The sequence below is a fragment of the Muntiacus reevesi genome, chromosome 3 (genome assembly GCF_963930625.1).
Source record: "Muntiacus reevesi chromosome 3, mMunRee1.1, whole genome shotgun sequence".
In the NCBI taxonomy this organism is placed as follows: Eukaryota; Metazoa; Chordata; class Mammalia; order Artiodactyla; family Cervidae; genus Muntiacus; species Muntiacus reevesi.
Window position 1 is genome coordinate 171,834,978 of NC_089251.1, and position 27,426 is coordinate 171,862,403.

General features: G+C 41.9%; 1 protein-coding gene across 1 annotated transcript in view; it reads right to left on the bottom strand.

Annotated features, from left to right (window-relative positions):
* Nucleotides 1-1,601: 1,601 nt before the first annotated feature.
* Nucleotides 1,602-27,426, bottom strand: part of PPP1R14C (protein phosphatase 1 regulatory inhibitor subunit 14C) — a 79,770-nt gene continuing 53,945 nt past the window's right edge. Inside the window, exons 2-4 of the mRNA XM_065931127.1 lie at nucleotides 21,442-21,525; nucleotides 20,049-20,081; nucleotides 1,602-3,205 (exon numbers count right to left, since the gene is read on the bottom strand). Of these exons, the coding sequence (XP_065787199.1) occupies nucleotides 3,131-3,205; nucleotides 20,049-20,081; nucleotides 21,442-21,525 (192 nt within the window). The 3' untranslated portion in view covers nucleotides 1,602-3,130. The remainder of the gene's footprint in view (nucleotides 3,206-20,048; nucleotides 20,082-21,441; nucleotides 21,526-27,426) is intronic.

Here is a 27,426-nt window from a genome sequence, read left to right on the forward strand (position 1 = left end):
CCAGTGGCCTGGGGGACTCAACCTGGGGACCTTAAAAATGTCTAATCTCTGCTCCTACCTACGGATTCTGATTAAGTTGGTCAGGACTAGGGTCTAGGCACTAGCAGCTCTTAAAGCTTCACAGGTAGTTCAAACATACACTCAGGTCTAATATGCACATACTCTCCGAGGTGGGAAGGAGTCAGTTGAGTTTTCTCGAAGAATCATTTATCATATTTATTCAATTGGCAAACACATATTGATCCCTCTGATGGGTCAAGCACAGAACCAGGGGCCTGATTTATAAGATCCAGTTCCAACCTCAAGAATCCTAAAGTCTAACAGATGAGACAACAGGTGAATGAATAGCCAGTAGTAATATAGTGGAGACATGCCACTAGGCTGTGCACACACTTAGCAGGGGACCAATCCAGCTCTCCAGATACAGCCTGTTGGTGGAGAGGGTACACCAGACCCAGGCAATAGTTTTTGCAAAGCTTCTGAGGAAAAAAAAATACAGAGAACATTTCAGACACCCCAAGGAATTCAGTAGGACCAGATGTTAGTCTGAAAGCCTGATAGAGAAGGCTGGAGAGGTAGGGACCAATTCCTTGCAGAGAAGTCAGAGGGGTTTGGGTTTTAAGTAGGGGAGTGGAGTGATCAGAGCTGTTTTGGGGAAAGATTATTCTGATTGCTGGTTGGAAAACAGATCAGAGGGACATAAGACAGAACACAGGGAAGTCAATTCCAAGATAGTTGCAGCAATCATGGCAAGATTTCACCGGGACAGATTTAAGCAGTACTAGCAGAGGAAAAGCTTGGTGACTATGGATGCGTTGGGACTGGGATGAGGAGGCCAGGAGGAGTTCCCAGCTTGTGACTTGAGCGCTCTGGAGAGTCAGGTGATGCCAGGCCAAGAGCAAGGGGCAGGGGGCAGGAAGTGTGTGATGTGGTAACCCTCAGAGGCCTTCAAAGAAAAAGTTCTAAAGATTATAACTTGCACTGGTCAAACCTAACAGAACTGCTGCAAGTTCTGATTTTTGTGTACTCATAGAGTACAAGTCATTCTAACAATAATTGGAATATCTGATTCATCTGAAATCTTGAGAATATACACCAGATGGGCAAAAGGGAGTTTGAATGAAACGAAAGATGCATGGCCTAGGGGAGTGTTGGATTAGAAGGCAGGCAGGGCCAAGGCCACAGAGTTATTTTCTGTTTCCTGCTCAAGCCGGGAGTCTGTCCCAGCTCCTCTCCTTTCATCACCTGATCTGACGATGCCTCAGGTGAGGTCCAGGATCAAATGAACAAAAGACCTGAAGATGAAAAGTTAGGTATAGGTGCTTGGTACCCTTGTCTGTGACTCAGTTGTAAAGAACCCACCTGCCTATGCAGGAGGGGTGGGTTTGATCCCTGGGTTGGGAAGATCCCCTGGAGGAGGGCAAGGCAACCCACCCCAGCATCCGTGCCTGGGAAATCCCACGGACAGAGGAGCCTGGCGGGCTACAGCCTATGGGGTTGCAAAGAGTTGGACACGACTGAGCATATGCATCCACACCCTTGTCTTCAGAGCATCTGACAAAGTAAAATCATCACACCCATGTGGTTTCGCAAGGCAAATGTATAAGCAGAGGTGTAAGCAGCTTCGTTTATTCGAGTAAATAGCTTGTAAATAAATCATCGGTAAACATTACAAAATTAAATACATTTTCAAAAGCTTGCCAGTGTACATAAAATTCACAAACATAGTTCTTTTAAAAAATAAAATATGTTCAGAGCACCCTTGATATAAAATGCCTGACCCCTGTCCTCTGACAGGGCCACCTAGAGACACCTTACGGGGGGGGGGGGGGTTCTATGGGAGGCAGTGGGGGCTTCCCGGAGGACACCGAGAGATTCTACTCTGACCTTTGACCCCACCCACATCCAGCTGCATTCTGATCCTTCTCCAAGGAGCCAGTATCAAACCGAGAGGGGCTCAGCAGGTGCCCCAGGCCCACTCCAAGCAAAGGGATGAGATCTGGGTGCACGATTAGGGCCACAGTCCTCAGCGTAAGCCACTGAGGGAAGCCAGAAAGGAAATCTCTACCACACTTCCAAACCAGCCAACGCTCTTGCATCGACTTTCTCCAGCAGAGCTGAGGTTTTTCTCAGCTGTACACCCGCTCATCGCTCAGCTCACCCACCCTGGTGTGATGCCCCCCAGGCACAGAAGTGACCAGATCTACTTCTAAGGAGGAAGATACTGAATCTGCTCACATCCTTATGACCTGTTTTCATGGAGAGAGAATAATACATGGTATTTGGTAGAAAGCACAGAATGAACTGCTACACGGCGCTTTCTGGTTCCACCGCCAAACACCCCTCAGATAGTGTGAACATTTCTCAAGAAATTCGAATAGTCATTCAAAGAAAGGGTTCAGAAAACTTTAAAATACCACAAATGAGGCATTAAGTACATGACCTGGCAAAGCATCCCGATTAACAGAATAATACAAAGTCCATAAATTAAGCCCTTGACCAACTCCACATTGTCGTAGTGTAGCTCATTAAAGATACGCTGAGTTCTTTTCACTTTGGTGCAGAAAGTGAACATTGGAGGTCTCCAGCACTCAGACGAAGAAGACCTAGTGGCCTCTTGAAAACACACGTGCCACGACCTCCAATAAAAGGACGACCACAAGTTTATTCCATCCGTGTGAAATAAAACTCACATCCACATTTTAACTTAGTTGCCTGTAGATATATACAAGTACAAGAAATTCGACCTCTGTGTCAAATGTACAACTCAAGAAAAAAGTATTACCAAACTAGCTGTAAGAAAACCATCATCCCTGTATCGTTAGGTCCTTAACATCTGGTTTCTCCAAGAAGATGCTGCCTGGTCCAGCCCCTCCTTGTGTGTCTGCCTGATTTGATGCTCTCTGGTTGGGCTGAAGCCAGAGTCTGTGATATCTTTTCTATTAAAATATTACACCAACCAAACCTTTAAAAACCAAAAAAGGAACACTCTTGAATAAATGTCTAATAGATACCACCCCTCCCCACCCCCCGAAAATGTTGCTCATAAGGACAACAGTTCTTTAAGAAAAGTCTTCTTGAAGTCCAAATTCCTTCCTGGGTCTCCAGCAGAGTTCCACCTCGGCTGGAATTATACAGCCTTCTTCTGAGGGGGGCTCAACTTCCTCATGCCTCTTATCCGAGACAGCAGCTCCTTGATGAACTCCTAAAAGAGATCATAAGAAGTTATTATGAGAGAGTCACAATATTCAAATAAGCAAATTTAAAATCTGCTTGAAGTCACTGACTTCATCTGCCGCTAACCTTAACTGATGAGCTTGGTTGGATGTGTTAACCCAACTGGTACAGTATAGAACATTTTTAAACAAACGAAGATCCTTAAACTTCTCACCATCCTGCCTTCTCACTGCTGTACTCTCTTTAAAGAGAAAAAAACCAAGCTGCCTTCACTCATCGACATTATCTACTTGGCCCCTGAAGGCCTATATGGTTTAGATCAATGTTTCACTAACTTCACTAAATCTTTAACACTTGCTTACAAATCACCAGGGAAATGTGTGGATTCTGAATGAATAAGTCTGGTTGGGGCTGAAGATTTTGCATTTCCAACTGGCCACCAAATGATGCCAGCATCAGTCTCTGAACCTCACTTGAAATAGCTCAACTAGACCCATGGTTTTCACACCACGACTGTGCACATCAAATCACTGGTGGGGAAGGAGGCCTTATTAAATAAACTCCAGAGTGCTCAGCCCACCCACCCAGAGTTTCTGATTCAGTAAATACAGGCTGTGGCCTGAGAACTTGCATTTCTGACAAGCTTCCAGGTGATACCTATGCTTCTGGTCTCAGGATCTTACTGAGAACCGTGGGTCTAGATCATAATAGAAGTCTCTAGACTTTTTTGGACTGCAAATCACAGTTTGAAAAGAAAAACAAGACACATTTATATCTACAACCCAGTACATACAAAAATACATCTGAAATAAAAACTTAAAGAATGAATACTTCCTATATGCCACAGACTCTTTTTTTATTCCACTCTAATTTCATTTAAAATGTAATACTGGGGAAGACCCACTAAAATGATGCTGTGGCTATTCATGGATCAGAACCCAAAGAACAATCTAGAATAGTTCTCACTTTAAACCATCAGCAATCTTTCATTGTTGCCTCATGTGTTAAAGTTTCTGGCTACTAAATAAGTCACATTTATTAGATAATAATTACTTTGTCTTCCTTTTTTAGATTTGTTGAAACAAAGCTGACAGCCAATCAGACTTTCTGATCAGCAAGGGACAGCCAGTGAGTGACAGAACTGCACACAGCAGGGACATCCCGGAGCAAAAACGTTAAGGAGACTTCCTTTCTTTTAAGACCTCTGAAAAACAGCTTTCAGACAATCACCCACCAATTACAACCCCCAGCTATAGGTCCCAGACTTCTGGGAGCACAGCCCCTGTGCCTCTATCCAGCTCTAAAACATAATATGCTTAAACAGTTAATGAGGAGCTGCCATGATTTTTTTAAATAATCTTTTTGCTATTATAAAAGTTACATGTGCTTTTTCTAGAAAACCTAGAAAATATAAACCAACAACAATTACTCCTCAGAACAAACTACTATTAACATGTTTTCTTCTATGGAAATTATTTTTACCTAATTAAGATCATACTGTATAAATATATTCTTTATTTGCACTTAGCATTGTGTGTGTGTGTTAGTCACTCAGTCATGTCCAACTGTTTGTGACCCCATGAACTCTGACTCTAGCCCATCAGGCTCCTTTGCCCATGGAATTCTCCAGGTAAGATTACTGGACTGGGCAGCCATTCCCTTCTCCAGAGGATCTTCCCAACCCAGGGATCGAACTCGGGTCTCCTGCATTGCAGGCAGATTCTTTATTATCTGAGCCACCAGCAAAGCCCACCCCTTGCATTACGTCAAGTCTTTTCCCCACAACATTAAGTAGTTTTTAAAAAAATTAATTTAATAGTTATACAGTCCTTTATTATATGGATGTTCTGCAATCTGTTTAATTCCTCCATCACTGGATATTTGACTGGTTTCTGGCTTTTCAAAGTATAAACAATGCCACAATTAACATCTTTGTGTATAAATCTCTGTATACAATTTGAATTATTCCCTTTGGAGAGCTATTCTGTAGTAGGTCAAAGGACATAAACATTTTAATCACCACCATTTCTGAACTTGGACAGAAGACATAAATATGGGTAAGACGAGCACTGATCTAAATGACTTTCAACTGAAAACAAAACAAACAAAAAACCCTAAAAATCTTGTGATCTATACATAGTTATAGCAACCTAGTATACAGAGATGCAAGACTGAAACAAAAGCTTCACATAAAAATGTAACTCTTACTATCTGTAAGATATTTTCTATTTTATTCTATTTTGAAAAAAAAATACAGATCAAGATCACTTAATGGTTACCACCCATAGTTTGTAAACACAGTGATCTAGACCCAGGTTATTCAATATATTAACCCCTAACCACATTTGGCTATTTCAATTTAAACTAATTAAAATAAATAAAAATTAAAATTCACTTCCTTGGTCACACAAGCCACATTTCAAATGCTCAGTCACCATATATAACATATTAAATTAGCTAATGTTTATCATATTGAACAGTAGGATTTTTCCATCATCTCAGAAAATTCTATTGAGCTGTTCAAGATGACAATACTTGGAATCGCAAAACTAAATGCAAAAACCTTGGAGGAAAGCGAAAATAGGAAAAAAAGGCCAAAGACCACGGTCAGAGGCCCTCTAACAAGTGAGATCTGGCAAAGGCTTGGCGCCAGCAAAGAAGACTGAAAAAGAGGAACCAATGAAATTGGGGGAAACTCAAGAAAGTGTTCTGGTTTTTCTTTCAAAATTTAAAAAAAATTGAAGTATAGTTGATTTACAATATTGCAAATAAAGTGTGTAGTTAAGAAGCCAAAAGAAGAAATTGCTGGTGGGAGATTAAGTCAAAGATAAAGATGTTGAATCAGGCAAGAAAAGGACTATTGTACCCTGGAGGAGAGAAATTTTAATAGAATGATTGGGATGGAAGCTCTCAACACTAAAAGGATCCCAGGGATTTTTTTGTAAACAGTTTCACTAAAATATAATTGATATGCCACAAAATACACATAGTTGAAGTATACAACTACTATGAGCATACCATCTGCACAATGAATATAATGGACATATCCAATACCTCCAGTTGATTTTTCATTTTCCTTGATACTCCTCCCCTCCTACCCTTATTCTTTCTTCCCCAGGAAAACACTGATCTGTTTTCTGTCATTTTAGATTTGTTTGCATTTTCTAGAGTTTTCTATAAATACAATTATAACACTCTATACTTTTTAGTCTGGCTTCTTTAGCTCAGCAAAACTGTTTTGAGGTTCAGTAATACTGCTGCATGTATTAATAGTTCATTCCTATTTTGTTGCCAATTGGCACACCCCTTCAGAGAAGGATCATAATTTGTTTACCCAGTCACCTGTTGGTGGAATTTGAGTTATTCCCACTTTGGGGCTACTATGGATAAAGTTGCTTAAAAACATAAATGTTAGAGAGAGTATGGAGAAAAAGGAATCCCCTTGCACTGTTGGTGGGAATGTAAACTGATACAGCCAGTATGGAGAACAGTATGGAAATTTCTTCAAAAATTAGAAGTAAAACCACCATGTGATCCAACAATACCACTACTATGCATATACCCTGAGGAAGCCATAACCAAGAAAGACACATGTATCCCCAATGTATCACCGCAGCACTCTTTACTATAGCTAGGACATGGAAGCAACCTAGATATTCATCAATAGATGAATGGATAAAGAAGTTTTGGTACACAAATACAGTGAAATATTACTCAGTCATAAAAAGGAGTGCATTTGAGTCAGCTCCAATGGGGTGGATGAACCTAGAGCCTATTATATAGAGTGAAGTAAATCAGAAAGAGAAAAACAAATATCGTACATTAACAAATATATATGGAATCCGGGAATGGTACTGATAAACTTATTTGCAGAGCAGCAATGGTGACGCAGACATAGAGAACAGACATGTGGACACGGTGGAGGAAGGAGAGGGAGGGATGAGTTGAAAGGATGACTGAAACATTGCAGTCCCTTGGACTGCAAGGAGATCAAATCAATCAATCCTGAAGGAGATCAGTCCTGAGTATTCATTGGAAAGACTGATGCTGAAGCTGAAACTCCAATACTTTGGCCACCTGATGCAAAGAACCTATTCATTGGAAAAGACCCTGATGCTGGGAGGGATTGGGGGCAGGAGGAGAAGGGGACGACAGAGGATGAGATGGTTGGATGGCATCACCGACTTGATGGACATGAGTTTAAGCAAGCTCCAGGAGTTGGTGATGGACAGGAAAGCCTGGCATGCTGTAGTCCATGGGGTTGCAAAGAGTTGGACATGACTACTAAGAGACTGAACTGAACTGAACTGAACATTGAAACATATACACTACCATATGTAAAATAGATAGCCAGTGGGAATTTGCTGTATGATGCTGTGAGTTCAAATCCAGTGCTCTGTGACAGCCGAGAGGGGTAGGATGGGGTGGGAGGTGGAAGGGGAGGTTCAAGAGGGAGGGACATATATACACCTATGGGTGATTCACGTTGCTGTGTGGCAGAAACTCACACAATATTGTAAAGCAATTAAAAAAATAGAAAACTACACAAATCATAAAAAATGTTGCTAAAAACATCATGTACAAGTCTTTGTATGAAATATGCCTCCACTTATTTTGGATGAATACCTAGGAGTAGAACAGCTGAGGCATTGATCTATTTAGGTGTCTATCCTTACACCAATAAGGAAAATGTAGGTTTTTATAAGTCTTAAAATCAGGTAATGTTAATCAGCCAAATTTATTAATCTTTTTCAAAACTATTCTAAGTCCTTTAAATTTCCTTAATAATTTTAGAATTGTTTTGCTTGTAAATGCAAATAAAAACCGGCTGGGTTTCATTAAGACTGCATTAAATCTACAGATCAATTTGGAGAGAATTGACATCTTGACAATAATAAATCTTCTCACCCATGAAAATGGTTAAGTCTTGTTTAAGCAACATTTTTGGTTTTCAGTGTACAAATATTACACATCTTCTGTCAGATTTATTCCTAAATATTTAATATTGTTGATGATATTGTGAGTGGTGTGGATTTATTTCAATTTCGATTGCTGCTAGGATATAGAAATACAATAGATTATTATATATTTATCTTATATCCTGCAAGCTTGCTGAACTCATTATTTCTGGTAACTTTTGGGAACACTCTTGGATTTTCTACATAGACAATCATGCTGTCTGTGAATGAAGACAGCCTAAGTGAATAGCAGAAGAGGGGATAAATATGTTATAGTATACTGTAACATAATAATGTTATTGCCTTTTTTGGGAAAGACCTGTGTTTGCAGTGCTTACATTCACTTGAGACTCCAAATAACTTGATTTGGGGAGAGAAGAGGAGCCTCACCTAACTTCTTTGCAGTTAACAGTACCTGAGAGGCCTTTATTTGGCAAGGAGAGTTGGTGAGTAACACATTATTTTAGGAAGATAAGGCTGGACAGTTCAAAAATGTTAAATTTTGGAATTATTTAACTCTTAAAAGACAGCAGAGTAATAGAAAGTTCTGTTGCCAAGGTGCCCACTGAAATTTACAAGAAATTCCAGAAGACACTTGAGTGGGGGTAGAGAGACATATGAGACTATAAAACAATATAGTCTCATGACCTGGGAGGCCCAGAGACCTTTCTAGGTTTCCTATGAGGTGAAGACACAATGACTAAGATACTAGCTTTTTCTTTCTTCTTTTTTCTTTTTTTTTAAATCATTCTCAAATAAACTGTAGATTTTCTAACGAGTGGAAAGCAGATGCCCATAAGAATCTAGTGTCTTAACAAACAGATCCATGTCAGTTTTGTATTCATGAATTATAGTAAAGAGGATATACATTTAAACAATGTTATTGCACAGGAATGCAATAAAAATGAATAAACTAGAGCCTTCTGTATGAGCATGGACAAATCTCAGAAGTCTCATGTTGGGCACAATAAGCAGGCTGAAGAAGAAAAACTACAAAGTATCATTTATATAAAGGATGCAAGATAATCCCTAAGCACACTTGTCACTCCTACTTGGCTGCATGAATCCAACTCCTTTTTGTTTTCCTAGCATGGTGCATAATACAGGAGGTTCTCAGCAAAGGTTTGTAAAGCCAAGAAATATGTACATGAAGCAATTAATCCATACAGCGAGGCATTAAAGTGAAGCAGGAGGGAGAGAAAACAGGAGAATCTTTGTATATCAATGGAGGAGGCTGGAAAGGTACAGAGTATCAACTGGCCCCAGCTACCCTGGAGGAAGGTTCCAGAGGTTCTCCTTTCAGTGCTGGAACACTAGGCCACCTGGGAGAGTTAGTGAAGAGGAGGAACACTTCGGGGAGAGTGGAGCCTAGGATGCTGGAGGTGGGGAGGGCAGCGAAGAGAGGAGAGGTTTGCACAAGCACACACACAGAAGAGATCAAAGAACAATAGAAAGAAAAGAAACATCTCCAGTGACCCTGGAAACCTGACTCAATGACATGAGGCCATCAGATTTACGGAGAGACTCCTAGGAAAGAAAAGGCAAAGCAGGCTTCTGAGGGGACCTGGCAGCTTCATGAAAACAGAAGGTCCGTCCTCGCTCTGGAGTTTGGGCGGTGTGGGCTGGCACGGGGCATGGCCTCGCGGTGGCCACACTCTGAGCTCTCGTTCCTAATTCCTCCTGGGCCCCGTGGCTTTCAGCTGCCACCCTCTCTCGCCTGCTGGGGTCTGTGCCAGAGGCGGCAGATGGATGCGCGCTTTGCAATTATCACCAGAGCCAGGCGTCTGCAGCCCTTCCCTAGTCGCTCAAAGTGACTCATCTGTCAGTGATGCCACTGCGCTGCTGCTTCGGGTGGGTCCATCGGAAAGTGGGAGAAGGAGAAATCTGGGTGTCACTACAGACTGCTGCTGTGTGTGTGACTAAGTTGCACTCACTCATGTCGTTCTTTCAAGCATTTCAAGTCATTGGAAAAGATAAACAAGATAAATGGATATTATGACGCAGCCCTTTGATGAGAAATATTTCCCGACAAGCAGATTTTTCCAAAGAAATGCTTAAAACTGCCAATGGTGAATGATGTCACCAATGAGAACAATTGCGTGCCACATGCAAGTTCTGACAAAGGGCGCCCAGCAGAATTCTGGGGGCTTTACCTGCTTGTCCAAAAAATACCACCCACTGCTTAGGTGGCGTGAAGAGAAACAGCAGGGGAGGATTCTGAAGGCTGGAGCCCACGAGGATCAGCAACTTTCCGTGTGCCTCCTCTTTGTCACCCCAATCACTGCACCAAGCATTTCCTAAAAAGACACATTCAGGGACCATCTGTCCCTGAGCCTCACTGCCAAACAATGGCAAATCAAGTCAACTTGCACCTGTTTTATGTAGCTACCTGACACTCCTTCCAAAAAGCCTGACATTCAACAGATGACATGGGAATCAGGCAAGTTGTGATTGGTAGACATGGAAGAATTTCATTTTTTTAATCAATGTGCAATTGACATATAACATTATATTAGTTTCAAGTATATGACATAATGGGCTTCCCTCATAGCTCAGTCGGTAAAGATTCTGCCTGCAATGCAGGAGACCTGGGTTTGATTCCTGGGTTGGGAAGATCCTCTGCAGAAGGAAATGGCAACCCACTCCAGTATTCTTGCCTGGAGAATCCCATGGACAGAGGAGCCTGGCAGGCTACAGTCCATGGGATTGCAAGAGTTGGACACGACTTAGCAACTAAACCACCATACGACATGATACATCAATATATCACAAAATAATCATGACAGTAAGTCTGGTTAACATTCATCACCACACAGTTACAATTTTTTCTCTTAGCAACTTTCAAATACACAAAACAGCACTGTGAACCGTAGTCACCAGGCTCTATGAGAAGAATTTCAAGATCCAGCAAAGATTAGATATGTGAGAACAATGGATGGGTAGGCAGTGCATGCCTCTTCTTAAACATGATGGCAACACCTGAAAACTATTCCAAATGGCAAAATGTCCTCCCTCAACGAACCAGCTAAGCATTCAAAAATCACACTGTACACTTTCATTGGCTTGACTGTCCAGGTCACACAGGACGCCAAAGGGGCAGGTGGTGAATCCGCCCTGATGAAGGTGGCTTTGGGGGCGAGCCCATCCCTGTGTGACCCTGGGATTTGCGCTCCTCAGTCAGGGCATTATTCAGCAGCACCGGGGCCTGCATCACTCATCACTGAAATACTTCATTTCCCCGTCTTTTGGGGGGTGGAGGAGGGGAGAGGGTTTTTCTTCAGAGAAGTTCATTTGCCAACAGAACCACACCAGAACTGATCCTATTTTTCATGATCTGAAGAGAGGCTTATGAATCTGTTTTGGGTGAGGGTTTGTACCTGCTGTGCTTATAATGACTTCTGCCAGTGTACATTCCTGAAGGCCTTAACTGCATCCTGGTTCCCCCTCCTTTAACTTAAAAACCACTGACACTATTTTGTCCATTTATTTCCTTGACTATCCACCATTAAAGATTAATTTGCTCTGCTGATGAGAGTGGTCTCATGAATCTATTTTAGAGATTCAAACCGCTGCTCTTAGATTAATTTATTTTGCACCCAAATTCTAACCTTTTTGTATATGCAGCAGAACAGTTCATTTGCCCTCACCAGATCCAACCTAACTGGCATTTAATTCTTCCTTCACTTACTTATGGGTTTCTCACACACCGTACACCTGCAATTCACACCACATAAAGTCCAAATAAGTAATCCAACTCCAATAAATAATCCGTGGACTACACTCAGAATTCCCATTTCATAATCCCTAAGAAAACTAATTTCATCAAGGCTTCTATTATCAATGAAGGACAATATTATTTAGTACAAACACCTGAATCTTGTCTAAAGGAAAGAAAGCCATTTCTAAACTGTTTGAGACTTGTGTGATTGTGACTCCCTTTGCTAAAGATATGGAAATTAAAAATCATGTGTCAAACTGCTTTTAACATAGTTTTTCTCTTGCCCAGATAAATCTAAACACAAGAAGAAAACATAAAGCTGATTTTAATATAGGGTTGATCAGCTTTTAAAACATGATCATGGTGTCACATGATCATTCATTTTGAATTTAATAGAAAAAGAAAAGGCCATAAAAGCACAATCAATCACTGGAAAATGCCAATTGCTTAAAGTCACTGCCTTTTAAAGCCTCTACCTCCTCCACTGAATCTTTTATAAAATAATAATCATTAATGTCTGAGGGACCATCCAATGGCAAGATGCATGTGGTTCTTCCAGCAAAGCCAAAAAATAAGGTAAATAAATAAATCTTCTTTAAAAATGAGTCCAAAAGTCAGCTCCAACATGTCCTGGCTCTTTCTCCCTGGGCAGAAGAGGCTCCCTGGAGCCTAAAGAGCCCTAAGGAAAGTGTGTGAACAACTGACATACTGGGACTAAAATCATTTTGGCCACTAGATAAAGCTTCCCATGTTTCTGGCTAATCAATCTGAACTCTTTATGATCTACCTGCGTAATTACTCTAACACATAATTAGGCTCTTGTAGCCAATGGCTCCAACTGCTAGAATGTCATTCCTATCTGACTCCAGTCTTTCTTTGTAATTTCCCAATTCTTACCCTTCAGAGACATCATTCTGAAGGTGACAGTTTTCAAAGGGTAGATTTCAACTCATTAATCTCACATTCTTGTTCTACTCCTTTTCCCAGTCCTAAACAGCAGTCTTTTTTGAGGAAATCCCTTGAGAAGCTAGATGAAAAGTTTTCCCTGCATGCAGGCTCTCAGATCTATTAAACAAGCAAAACGGCAGCCTCCTCGGCTTTTCCCAGCAAAGTACAGATCCCCTAAAATCACTCTCCATTCAGCAATTTGGTTTCTAACTTAGAGAACCATGGGATAAGCTGACACCCTGGCACTTCTGTCATTTTATCCCTATTTTAAAATTTTTTGAGCATTGAAATTCTCACCATAGTGGCTGTGGCCTTTTAAGAGATTGATCTTATTTTCTATTTATTATTTAATGTTTATTTATTTATTTTGGCTGCACTGGGTCTTAGGTTTGGCCTGTGGGATCTAGTTCCCTGACCAGGGATGGAACCCGGGCCGTGCATTGGGAGCGTGGAGTCTTAGCCACTGGACCACCAGGGAAGTTCCTAAGAGATTGTTTTTAAACTGGACACACATGTTTGCCACCCTCTCTAAGTCCCTAGACTAAAGAAATCTTCTATAAATATTTGTTGAATGGATGAACAAAGAGAACATAGCAAAACACCAAGCCAAGCCTCCTCCAGCCACTCACACCGACTCTCCTAGTTTACATTTTCTTTCTGCTGCAGTCAGCTCAGTAATCAGGGCTGGGAGTATTTCCATGTACGCATAAACTGAACAATATTTTAAATGACAGGTTAAGATACTAAATGGTGGGTGTGAGTAGGAAGGTGACAATGGCCAGCACCAAAGCCTATCAGAAATGTAAGATGCAGTCACCATGACATCAGAGCAAGGAAAGCGAATCTGCCTTCCCACCAACACACAATGAACAACAGGCAGACCCGTCCTTCTGAAAACACTGGCCAATTCCCATCTGCAAACAATAATTAGACATCCTTCTTCTGTACCGTCACATGGCATGACATTTCTATGACCCAGCCGACTACCGGGACCAAAGATGCCTCTCACCGCCTCCTCACAAACTGAGTCATCCTGTGTGAACTTCTCATGCATATCAGTGGACAGACTCTGATGGCTAAGATGATAGGTAATACCTCAACCTCTATTTCACAAAAAGGAAATAAATCCAGAAAGAAAAATCTAATGTTTATCAGACAGCAATAGCACAGCCACCTTTAACTATAAAAAAGAGATTTCGAAAAGTCCGTAAGTCCAACTGGCAATTCTTTTAACAGATGGTAAGAGAGATGCCCTCCAGCCCATATTAAATGCAATTTCTTTCCACCATCCCAGTCAATGGAAGTGTTCCTCTGTGATCCTGAGATTTGAAAACCATCCAAAGTGACACTGAGCAACAGGAGAAGAAGCTTCCCCCTAGCCTGGCTAGTTGGCCAAGACATCCCCATCCTTGATTTCTACAAAGCGCACTGCGTGCATGGTCAATGACTCAGTCATGTTCAACTCTTTGCAACCACATGGACTATAGTCCACCAGGCTCCTCTATCTACAGGATTTTCCAGGCAAGAATACTGGAGTGGGTTGCCATTTCCTACTCCAAGGGATCTTCCTAATCCAGAGATTGAACATGTGTCTCCTGTGTCTCCTGCATTGGCAAGTGGATTCTTTACCTCTGAGCCACCTGGGAAGCCCTACAAACTCCACTTGCATCCTTCAAATCCAAGTAGTAACCAAAGCAAAATTACTTATTTTCTTCATGTTTTATATAGAAATATCTTTTTTCTACCTATTTTCTACCTATCAGCTCTATTTTAGTATCAACTACATCAGAAATGGCATTTATTGAAGTGGAAAAAAATGAAAGCACCATTCTGACTAGTCAATCACTAATCCATTAGTGTGGGGACTTCAATTACACTGCTGTGTTTTCTAAAGGGCCCAAGTCAGGAAAGATTTAAATGTCAAGAGTCCACAGTTCGGCATATGAATCAAAATGGGGAAACACAAGTCTCTTTCTTCCTAGCCAGGGACCCACACGGGATGATATCACGGACCCAAAGTCTGTGACAGAACAATATCACTTCTGTGAAATCAGCAGATTCTTTCAAACCTGCTCTTCAAATTAAATAATGCAAGAATATCATTATCAGTGAATTTGGGCATTTTATGCGATTAATATGTAATGGAGAAGTATTGCCTTATATGGAGCCAGATTCAACCAGCATGTGGCAAGCTTCATGTTATGTGCTTTCCTACGTACCCTGACTTCTCTACTTATTAACTATGTCACCTGAGGCAATTTACACAGGCTGTTCTGTGTCTCAACTGAGGATCATAGTGCCAACCTCATAACTCTGCTGTGAAGATGAAATGATTAATACATGCATTAGATCAGTGCCTGGCATGTGCTCAGAGATGACTAAGCTATTATTATTGCTGCTATCACTAATAATATTTTCATTGCAAATAGCCCTTACTAAAATCTAAGGAGGTGGTTATTACTACCTCCATTTTCATAAAGGAGGAAAAGGAGGCTCAGAGAGGTTGAGAAAATTGCTATAAGTCACACAAGTTTGGTGCTGGTATAAGACTCTAGATTCAAAGTCCAGTCTTCTTTCCACTCCCTGCCCCCCAGCCCCGCCACTGCCAACTCATCTTCTGCAATGAGACTATAAATAGATCTGTCTGATTCAGCAAAGATGGCTTCCTTACATGCCTAACTTCAAAGAGGCATAATAATTGTATGTAAAATTCTTTTGATCAAAAAATAGTACCTCCAGAGAAGGCGACTTGAAAAGGAACACCATTAATTGTGAGGCATTTAGCTGAGATAAGTCAAAGTCCTTTAATGTCCTACATGTCTTGCTGTGTCAAGCAGCTTAGGAAGACTGGCAGGATGGAAAGAAAGAGCACAAGATCAGGTGTCAGAAACTCAAGGATAAGTCGCGGTCTCTCTGCTCACTGCTGCGAGATCTTAGACAAGTCACCCAAATTCTCTGCTTGAAGTGATGGTTGTGAGGATTAAATAAGATAATACTTGTTCCCTCAGTATGAACTCTAGAGCTTGGGGAAAACACAAGCTATTAATTTTATTATCACAATCCAGGTGCCAGTAAAATCTGTTTCTTATGCACATAAGCTTAAAGAAAAAACTATCCAAACTTTTCTGAAATGATCCTTTAATATGTCAATGACCTTGACTGAAATTCCCCAGTGTTTTACACCATTTCCATTCCTAGGAACCATGAGCTAAAAAAGCGGGCAAGATAGGCTCCATCATAAACTACAGCACCTTTTCCTTCCTTCTTCCTTTGGGACTCCGAGGAACATTCAAATACCACATCCTCTCATCTCATAAGCCTCTTCAAAGAGACCAGCTCAGTTCAGCTGCTTAGCGTGTATGACTCTTTGCGACCCCATGGACTGCAGCATGCCAGTCTTCCTTGGTGTGGAAGTAGGAGTTCCCTGATGTGGAGTTCCCATCACCAACTCCCAGAGCTTGCTCAAACTCATGTCCATCTCAAGTTGGTGATGCCACCCAACCATCTCATCCTCTGTCATTCTCTTCTCCTCCTGCCTATAACCTTTCCCAGCATCAGGGTCTTTTCCAATGAGTCAGTTCTTCACATCAGGGAGCCAAAGTATTGGAGTTTCAGCTTCAGCATCAATCCTTCCAATGAATATTCAGGATTGATTTCCTTTAGGATGGACTGGCTTGATCTCCTTGCAGTCCAAGGGACTCTCAAGAGTCTTCTCCAACACCACAGTTCAAAGGCATCAATTCTTCAGCACTCAGCTTTCTTTATGGTCCAACTCTCACATCCATACATGACTACTGGAAAACCCATAGCTTTGACTATATGGACCTTTGTCGGTAAAGTAATGTTTCTGCTTTAAGGAATACTATTATTGCAGGAGGAAAAGACCCTCCATCTCATTTAATTATAAGGAGTATAAACACTTTTCTCCCTGAACATTGCAAAACCTGGGGGAAAGAGGAGGAGAGCTGTCATGCACATCCAACCTTTCTCACCTAAATACCAAAAGATGCACTTCCCCACTCAGAAGAACTGAAGAAAAAAGGGATGATAAGTGAGTAAGGGGCATGTCTACACCCACCAGCCTGCATCTACTCTCAGCAGCCACCCCCCACCCCCACATCACATGTCATCGGCATAATTCATCACTTTTCCTGACTAAGATTCCATTAAGCTTGTCCAACCTTTCGCAACAATTCAATACTGTTCTCCAAATATCTAATTGATTTAACTCTTGATTTCCCAACTATGTATAAATAAAGGAGTTCTAGTCCCCGAAGAGCTAAAGGGTGAGGTCACCTGCTGCCTTTCTGCCCTTACTTTGACAAAGCCTAAAGTCAGATTATCAACCCTCAGATAGGAGTTTACGGGGTCAAATCTTAAAAAAATAAAACAGACAAACAGAAAAACCTCTCCAGAAAACAGATGCCCAAACAGCAATAGTTTGAGAAGCCCCCTGTTCCAAATGTGTGTGTGTGTATGTATGTGCACTCAGTCGTGTCTGACTCTCTGCAACATTATGGACTATAGTCTACCAGGTTCCTCTGTCCATGGGATTCTCCAGGCAAGAATACTGGATTGGGTTGCCATTTCCTCCTCCAGGGGATCTTCCTGAGTCAGGGATAGAACCTGCGTCTTCTGCATCTCCTGCATTGGCAGGCATATTCTTTACCACTGAACCACCTAGAATGCACCCCCTTCTCCATACCCACATACAATTAAAAAAAAATCTGATTAGCAACCTGGTCACTCCATGGTGAGACCCACCAATGGACAAATTGTGCTCATACACACAGAGTCCAATCAGCTTACTGAGTCCTAACATTCAAACATGAATACACTGCCCAGAATTAGCAAGGATGGACAAAAATGGACAGAGAAAAAACGTGATTCAGAGAAAAAGGAGAAAATGCAGAGAGCAGAATAATCTTCAAAAGGAAACAAAACATTGACTGATATCCTCAAGGAGAAAAAAGAAATAAATGCATCCATAATATGAGAAGAAGTACTCAAACAAAATAGTGAACAGTGATCAAGAAAGAGTTCTTAAATATTAAAAATAAGACAGCTGAAATTTTAAAATATCAATAAAAAGTGTAGAAGATAAAGTCAGGGAAATCTTTCAGAAAGTAGAACAAAAGATCAGAGATGAAAAACAAAAGGAAAAAGATAAGAAGTTAGAGGCTCCATCTAGAAGAGGTAACATCTAAATAATAAGAGAGCCAAAAATATAGAATATTGAAGGGAAAAATTTATAAAAATAATAAATATTAAAAAATTAGTTTTGAAGAGCTGAAAGGCATAAATCTTCAGACTAAAAGAGTTTACAAAGTACCCAGCATATGAACAGAAAAGGACCCACACTAGAGTACATCATTGTAAAATTCCAAAACATGGAGATAATCCAAGTTAACTGAAGGGAAAAGAATAGGTCACCTAGATTCTGAGAATGGAAAAGTCTTCTGAATTCTTAACAACTGAAGTAATACAATAGAATAATGCCCTTAAAATTGAGTTTTAGAAATGAATTTTATCTAGAATTCTATGCAATCCAAACTATCAATCAAGATATATTTTCATATATGCAGGGATTCAAAGAATTTACCTTTTATACATCCTTTCCCAAAAAGCTATTGTAGGATGATGTACTCAGATTTAAATGAGGAAGACAGATTTAAGAAACAAAGCATCTGACAGGGGACAGCAGTGAGCAGAAGTCTCAACACAGTAACTACTCAGCAGACCCAGAGAATAACTTCTCCATGTTGTTGCAAAGGGGTTCCAGGAGGAAAGCCTGGTGTGGAGTGATAGTAATGATGTGTTTGAGCATTTAAAAAATATACTACATAGACAAAGATTCTGGAGAGTTCAACAACAAAAAATACCAATAGGCACTAGACAAAAATAAATGACAAGGTACTTATCACCTCCAGGAAAAACAAATGGCCATGCAAGAAAGAAGCATTGGTAATATTTCAGTGTTTGACTTATCAGTGAAAAACATTTATTTAAATCATGGTATTGTTAATCTTGACTACTGAGTTAAAACAATACTGTTAAATAATTTTATTGAGGGAATGGAAGGAAACGAATTGTGTGGCGAGTAAGAGATCTATCATATTCCTCTTAAGTCAAGGAGTGAAAAAAAGTGGTAAATGCATTCTCAGCAATATAAGAGTAAACAGCAGGGAAACAGCCAAAATTGTTGTTATACAAAGATACATAAATATAAAATATATACCTCTAGGGAGGGGAACTAAGGAATGGGAAAGACATGGCTACTTTTTCACCATAAGCCTGTTTTTGGTTTTCAAAATTATAAATATACATATCACATTGATTAAAATATATATATATATACATTTTGATACCTAAAATTTTAAAATCTCTATGAATACAGTATGTAATAAATATAAAGGAAAACAGAGATTGTAAGAATAAAGCTCAAATAAGTAATTGACCTCAAGCCAAATGATCCTAAAATCTCCCATTCATTTAAATTTTACATACTCTTTAAAACATGCTTTCCTCTCACTTTGTAGTTATACCACTTCAAAAACAGAAGTCCTCTCATTATTGCTTTGATATTGTAAATTAACTTCAAAACATCTGATAGATCTTCTAATTTCTCTTATTTATCATAGGAGCAAAGTGAAAATACTTCCTTTACAAATATTTTCCTAAATGATCAAATCCTTAATTTGTACACTGGTCATTAGAGTATTCATTAAATGCTTTGGTCTGATCAAACTAATATCAGTGTTTTACACTAATGCTTATGCTCTTGACAAATATCCACACTAAGCATAAAATTTATCCTTCCAATAAAGGCAACCATTCAATTATAAGTGACAGAATCAGCTTTAAACTTTTTAAAAATACATACCTCTACACTAATAGAATGTATTCTCCAGTTATAAATTTAAAATTTTTACTAAAATGATTCCAAACCTTCTTATAATTTCCTTTGAAGTTTGACTTTTATATGATATAAAAGCATGCAACACACCCAATTCTATTAGTTTTAAGTCTTCTAGAACCAGACACGTTTAGGTTTACAAATAAGGAAGTCAGTGTTACTCAAACACATGTACTTCACTTATGGATATAATGGCTACTTAGTGCACCCATAATCAAAACCACTTATTGTGGTTCCGCTTTTAAAATAGAGAAATTGATTTAATAAAAAAAAAAAAAAGAAAGAAAAAAAACAGCTCAAACTTGACATTTAGGGAAAGTGATTTGCTTACCTCTGTTGGTTTGTAGCAGTCTACAAGAGCTTCCTAGAAGAAAATACACAGAAGTTTTATTTTAAAATTCAACATCATTTAAGTGAAATCATCTCATTTTTATAACATTGTTCTTAATAGGGTAAATCAATATTTCATACTGACTACCAAGAATCACACTGTATTTCAGTATCTGTTAGCCCTCTGAAGACACAAAGTTGTACCTTTCATTTGCACTCTTCAGAATATACTCATATACATCTGTCCTTCCGGCTGCCTATGTGGTTCATAATAATCTGGATACACTTAAGTTGAGACAGCCTGTGAGAGATGGTGACAGTCACACTGGACGTGGAGAATGAGAGCCTGGCTGTGATTCAACCACAAAGTAGCTTGTCTCACTTCTGCAGGCTTTGGTTGTCCTCCCCTGGGAACCAGCCAGGGTGATCTGATGGCAGTTAAAGCCTCTTTCAAGTAAGTAATCATTTTTTAGAAAAAAAATTTTATGTCATTACATTTTCTATAGAACTGGTACTGGGGTTTTTTGTTTGTTTTTGGTTTGCTTTTTGTAACTTTCATAACCGGATGTTATCATCTCCCAACTAAATTTAACAACAAGAAATAATCATTAAACTGAGACTGCTCACCACTCAAGGGGCACCAGTAATTATTAACACACTAAACACATTAACACATTCAAATGTGTCCTTTGCTTGCCCCTAGTGATCATTTGTCATCAGTGATAACTAACAGCCATTAATAGTAATTATCAATGAACAGTGAGAACCATGGCAGGTCAAAGGTTAATTGGCTTTAGAAACTCCCAAATGCAGATTTTAAAATGATAGATTTGACTTCCCGTGGAAAGGGAAATAAGTATTATTTTTTGCTCTGGACAAAGGAAGTGGAGGTATCTCAATATCCATTGTATTAGGTGAGCATGCTCCAATAAAAGATATTTTATTAGAATTATGTTGCAAGCAATCTTATCTAGAAATGAATTTCATGAATGTTATAAGCCACAACTGTAAGACCAGAATCCTGGGCTTAGGTATTCCAGTTCTAGTTCAGCCCCTCTCCTTCTCATACAACTGTGGGACATGCCTTTCTTCTCTGGCAAATGGATCTCTGGAGACAGAACCATCTTTCTCCCAAGAAGTTGGAGCTGGAGAAACTCACATCCATAAGGTGATTTAAGATCTGACTATAGTCAGGTCCTTTGGGCTGTTTTATCTCCAGATATGCAGTTTATGTGGGTGAATACTCAGCATCCTACTGATTCCCTCTGCAACCTGTCACTGCCCAAGCGCTGGTGCCAACACCACCCCAGGGCAGGATCAGTGAGAGCCATGCTCTGGAGACCCAAGTGGATTCAAGCATTCATCAAAGGATCTAGATTTTGAATACTACTTACCCGTAATTTTAAAGCCCTCTCTTCTTCACTGTCTGCATCAAGAAGATCATCAATGTCAATTTCCACATCTGGCATTTCTTCTTCCTGGGGAACAAATATGGAAACATTCTATTTAGTGAGATACTGCACTTTATCCAACCAATGTCGTTGAGTCATATAGATATGCTGACAATTAATGGGGGTGGGGGCACAGGGAAGAGACTAGGAGGGAGAGGAGGGAAAGAAGAAGGAAGGGGAAGTAGGAAAGAGAAGAAAAAAGGAAGAAGAGGTGGGAAGGGGAAGGAGGAGTGGGAGCAAAGGAGACATTAGAGTCACAAAGCATAGACACTAATGCTACCTCAACAATGATGATTTTCTACTTTCTGGGAAGAAATTGCCTTTCTGAGTATTTAATGGGGGGGGGGTTGATCAATTATAGGAAGAGTAGTGTGACTTGCAGTTTCCTACTGAACATCGACATTTCTTTGGCGACTACTCGGTCTTTTTTTTGGAGAGTGGGCGGGTGGGGGGACATGGATCTGCATCTCCCTTCCCAGCTCTGGGTCTGGAAAAATCTGAGTCCAAGGGTTTCTGAGCCAGGGCTCTTGGGTCAATGTCACCCCAGCCCCAGTTACAGACTCAACTCAGATCAGGGGGAAAAGAAGTTCTTTCAACAGCAGCATCCCGGCTGGAGAGTGGGCTGAGGGAGCCCGTTACCTAGAAACTGCTGCAACCATTGTGCAACCGTGAAGGGAGAGTCTGACTCATGGTGGGCAGACGGGAGAAGTAAGGAAAGAGGGTTCTAAAAAATATCGCCGAGTCGAACCACCTCTGAAGCCCACCGACATCCCAGTAGAGCCCTACTATTGGGAGTCAAGTTTAATATTCCTGCAGCCAAGGACATCCCGTCCACAACAGAGGGCGAGGAAGTCCAGCGGCAATGCGGTGAGAGACCTCCTGATCTGGAATCTGACCTCCAGTGCACAGGTAATCTCGGCTACCTCTCCTCTCGTCTACCTCTTCCCCACGTCTTGGTCTGAGAAAGCGGAGAGAAAGATCGCATTTAGGAGTGCTTTAATTTTGCACTTGGCATGAGGAGTCACCTGCCTGCCAACTCGTCCCAGCCTCAGGGATGGCGAGGAGTATTTACAGAAGTCAGAGAGAAACCTGTGTGGGGACACCTGTGCATCCACCTGGGTTTTGCTGCTCTGTGCCAGCCACCTTGTCTGGTTCTCAGAGGCAAGGCTGACTTTCTGAGAATTTCCTTTCTAGCAAAGCGTATCTACTAGGTAATGGTGCCCAACCGTTCTTTTTCCTGCTCCTACACAAAAGTGAGGACCCAAGTGCTTTGAGGAAACTGAGGCAGATGATATACTACTGTGAAATAATAAGAAAATGTTTATTGCTGTCTGTATCCCATTTCCTGACACAGAGCTCTTCAATCCCTTATAAATAGTGAAAGTGAAGTCACATCTGACTCTTTGCAACCCCATGGACTGTAGCCCACCAGGCTTCTCCATCCATGGGATTCTCCAGGCAAGAGTACTGGAGTGGGTTTCCATTTCCTTCTCCAGGGGATCTTCCCAACTCAGGGATTGAACCCAGGACTCCCACATTGTAGGCATATGCTTTACCATCTGAGCCACCAGGGAAATCCTTATAAATGCTTGTAAATAGGGGTGCTGACTATTGCAGTTATTTTTTACTATTGTAAGATATGAAGTCGATATTGGAAAGTTCAGATAAAGCAGAAGGAAAGCTGAACTCAAAGTAGAGGGGCAAGTCTAAGACGTTAGTCTTATTAAAGTTAAAATCTCTTTTAAATTTTTTAATAATACTAACATAAAATGGAAAGGAAAAAGCAAGTCTCCTTAGAGAAGTCAAATAACCTCAGAAGTGGGGAAGAATGATTCTTGCTGGAGAGCAGCGGTAGGAATAAAATTAAAACATAATCACCTGGCCTTTCAGGGCATCAGAAAAGCAGTACAGGGTTGGAGGTGTGCATCAGCCTATAGGAATATTTGACAGTACCTTACAGGCCCTAAGACTCAGGCTACACGAGGCAATGAACACACCATCACTGCGCTCCACTTAGAGCTGGCTAGGCTGCTGTGCATTTTCCCTCCTTCCCTGGAAGCCATCCAGCCCACATTTTTATCAAGCCAGTCTGTCTCTCAGACTGGTACAGAGCCACTCTTTCAAATGAGATACCATTTTTAAGCTCTCCCCAGGGCTTTGGAACTGTGGTGCTGGAAAAGACTCTGGAGAGTCCCTTGGACTGCACAGAGATCAAACCAGTCCATCCTAAAGGAGATCAGTCCTGAATATTCATCGGCAGGACTGATGCTGAAGCTGAAACTTCACTACTCTGGCCACCTGATGTGAAGAGAACAGACTCCTTGGAAAAGACCCTGATGCTGGGAAAGACTGAAGGCAAGAGGAGAAGGGGGTGACAGAGGATGAGATGGTTGGATGGCATCACTGACGTAATGGACATGAGTTTGAGCAAACTCCGGAAGATGGGGAAGGACAGGGAAGCCAGGCGTGCTGCAGTTCATGGGGTCGCAAAGAGTCGGACACGACTGAGCAACTGAACAAAGTCCAGAGCAGAGAGATGGGGACGGACGTGGCCTCCACCAGGGGGAGGATGCCGGAGGACCCCAAGGCTGCACTCCACTCAGTCAGGATGCTGGGGAGGACCACACTGACGCTCCCCTGTGTGGGTGCCAGCCTCCCTGTTCATCATCTGCCTTTCACGCTGGTATTTTCTTGCTCCAGGGCTGCCTGCGCTGACTTCCTATATTGTGTATATTTGACACTGTGGCTGAAAGGAAGGTTGTGGGTGGAGAGGGGAACCATTTGGGGAGCCACAGAGAGCGGTGTGGCTCTCAAGGGCTGCCAGACTTTCCAGAGTGAAAGGACCGGTGGGAACCGAAACACCAACAAAGAAACTCACTAGATGACGGAACAACTGGCAGCTCATGAGCACGGACTGCAGCTGGGAAGCCGCAGCGTGGAATAAATGACTCTTGAACACATGAACCCTCCCTGGGGCCAGTGAATACTGAAGTCATGGCACACACGGAGCGAATATTCTAGCAAATGTGGTGCAAGATTAATTCACCTATGCCTGCAGCTCAGCATGACTTTAATAACCACCATGTAAGGGCAAAACACCCAGAGCCCGTTTCAGCTGATGCTATTCAAGAAAAACCAAGTAAATGTGATAACCCCGCAAGTTTCCATCTGTGTAACAGTCTACACAGCCTCGCCCTAAGTTCTGACTCCTCTCTCAAAGCAGTCATTTGGGTTCAGTGGTTAGACATGCTTTGGGTGCAAAGTATGCATTTATGTCACGGTTTAATGAAATCAAGTAGAGGAAACAGGATATAGAGACTCGTGCAAGTAATCACAGCTGAGGGAAGCTCCGTGTCTGCTCTTCTGAAAGGAAATAAAAGAAGAAGTGAACAATGTCCTCGTCAGCACAGCACAGGTTTCCCCGCAAACATCGTTCAGCTTTGAGGCCAAATTTGGTCAAACAAGCTTTTACTTGCTCAGCGGCAGTCTCGCCCACACAGCAGCGTCTGCGATTAGGTCTCCTGTCACCACGACTGTACTGGGCTCCCCAAAGGTTCTGACCTCATGTGACCCATTCCCCCCACCCTTGAGGTCTGGGCCATCCAACGTGGTCACCACATGTGCTATTTATGTTTAAATTCACTAAGATGAAATAGAATGCAAAATCTGGTTCCCCGGACATCTCAGCCACATTTCAGGGCTCAGCTGCCACACGTGGCAAGTGACATGGGGTCTTTTATTTCACTGGACACCACGGCCCTAGGGTCCACTCATCCTCTGGCCCAGACAAAGCAAAGCCCCAAAGAAAACAGCCCCAAGGTCACTGCCATGCCCCAAGGGCAAGTAGCTGGACAATCCTGGGCTTGGCTTTCTAAGTGGGAAGGTTGATGCAAAATAAGTATTCACTCGCTGAGTAATTATAATGAATCACTAGGCATCAGCATTTTCTACCAACCTATGGGCTTCTCAGGACTCCCACCTGCTTTTCTCAGAGGCCAGGAGGAGGTCAGGCTGAGTGTGTGGACCAGAGCAGGGCATGGAGCACACAGCAGGGTGGATTCTGAAGGTCGGTGATACCGAAACCAAAGCCCTGGGGTGGACAGAGAGATGGGGCCATGGAGGTACATATGAAAAGAAAAAACAGATCTAGCATCAAGCATAGAATCCTGCATATATTTGGGTTTAATCATTTTAACGAGGAGTGTGGACATAGTCCAAATTCAATTGATGTTCTCTTGAGCTCTATCTTCTGTATAAACCAGTATCACTGAATAACCTTGGGGACAGATCAAGTCACTTACAAGGAAGTAGCTCCACCCATGACCTACTCTGGTTTGCCAGAATTTAGTTGTGTTTGGGGACTTCTCCACACTAAAAATAGATCTGCCAACAGGGGCTCAGGTGACAAGACGTGAAACAACCTCTTCAGAGTGGCTGGGTAAGCCACCAGCTAACATCATTCCCCACTGAGACAGAGATCTTCCTGTTGGTACCCACAGAAAGAGGCCCTGGATCCTTCTGGTGAAGAATATCCACTGAGCATTCACTACACGTGAGGCTCTCTGTGTCAACCCTGGGAGGCCCTGCCCCAGAGAGGCAGCCAACGCACAAAAACAAAACGCTTCCCAGAGGCGTCGAAGACAGACAAACCGAAGGGCTTTATGATGAAGGAAGGGGAACGCTTCCACCTGGGCAGGCGGGGAGGGTTTCACTGAGGAGAAGCTGGCCCTGGGGAATGGCAGGATTTGGAGAGGCTTAGAGGGGGACAGAGAGCACCCAAAAGAGACAGGATGGTACACAGGAGGCAAAATACAAGAAGTGTTCTAAACACAGGATACAGAAAGGTCTTGGCCTGGGAGTCAGACTGCTCTGGGCTGTAAATATTAATACTAATGCCTATGAAAGCCAGAAATGAGAGCTGAGGCAGGTGGGAGGCTGTAAGGAGTATGAGTGCAACAAACAAGAGAAAACATGCCCCATGGAAAAGCAGCCAAAAAAAACAACCAAAAAAAAAAAAAACAAAACCCCCAAAACCTTCCATTCCCGACTACTGTAACCTTTTAGGAACAAATGCTCAGTGCGGCCAGATTTTCCAAGTTTTCAGAAAAGTTGAAAAGATAGATTTTTTAATGTTAAAATGTCCCAATTTTTTTTTTCCAGCTGGTTTACAAGTCCTTAAAATATTGTGAAAGACAAACAAAATCCATCCCCTTCATGTTGCCAGTCTTTCTCTGCAGAGATTGTAGCAACGGAGGGCTCCAGAGCAAGGGTGGGGAGTGATGCTGGGAGAGCTGGCCCAGCTGCACAGTCCCGGCCTGGGGGCCCAGGGTAGGGGGTTGGGGTGCTGCTGAGAGCCTGCTGCGCTCATCCGTGGGAGCTAACAGGGCCTGGATGCGAACCGAGGCAAGAACGGAAAGATTTCAACAGTGATAAATAGGAAGGGAAAAGAGATGGAATTTGGAGATGAACTGGAAGTTGGAAGAGGGAAAGAGAAGATGCAGGTTGCCAGCTTGAGAGGTTTTTTGTTTTGTCTTGCTTACAATTTCTTTTTTTTTTAATTTATTTTATTATTTGGGGCTAGGCCAGGTCTTTGTTGTGGCATGCAGGATCTGCATTTGCAGCATGTGGGATCTAGTTCCCTAATCAGGGATTGAACCTGAATTCTCTGCATTGGTAGCTCAGGATCTCAGCCACTGGACCACCAGGGGAGTCCCAAGCCTGCGCGGTTTGGAAGAAACACGCAAAGACAGAGCACGCCTCGGACCCTGAAGACACCTCACAAATCAAAAGGCAGTTCAGAGGGCAGTCATCTCCAGCAGCCCCATCCCTGAGCAAAAGGGGGACCCCCACGCTGCCACTTTCCCCTGCAGGCAGGACTTGGCGGGGCCTGTGACCACCCCTGGTTCACGCACCAGGACACAGTGATGC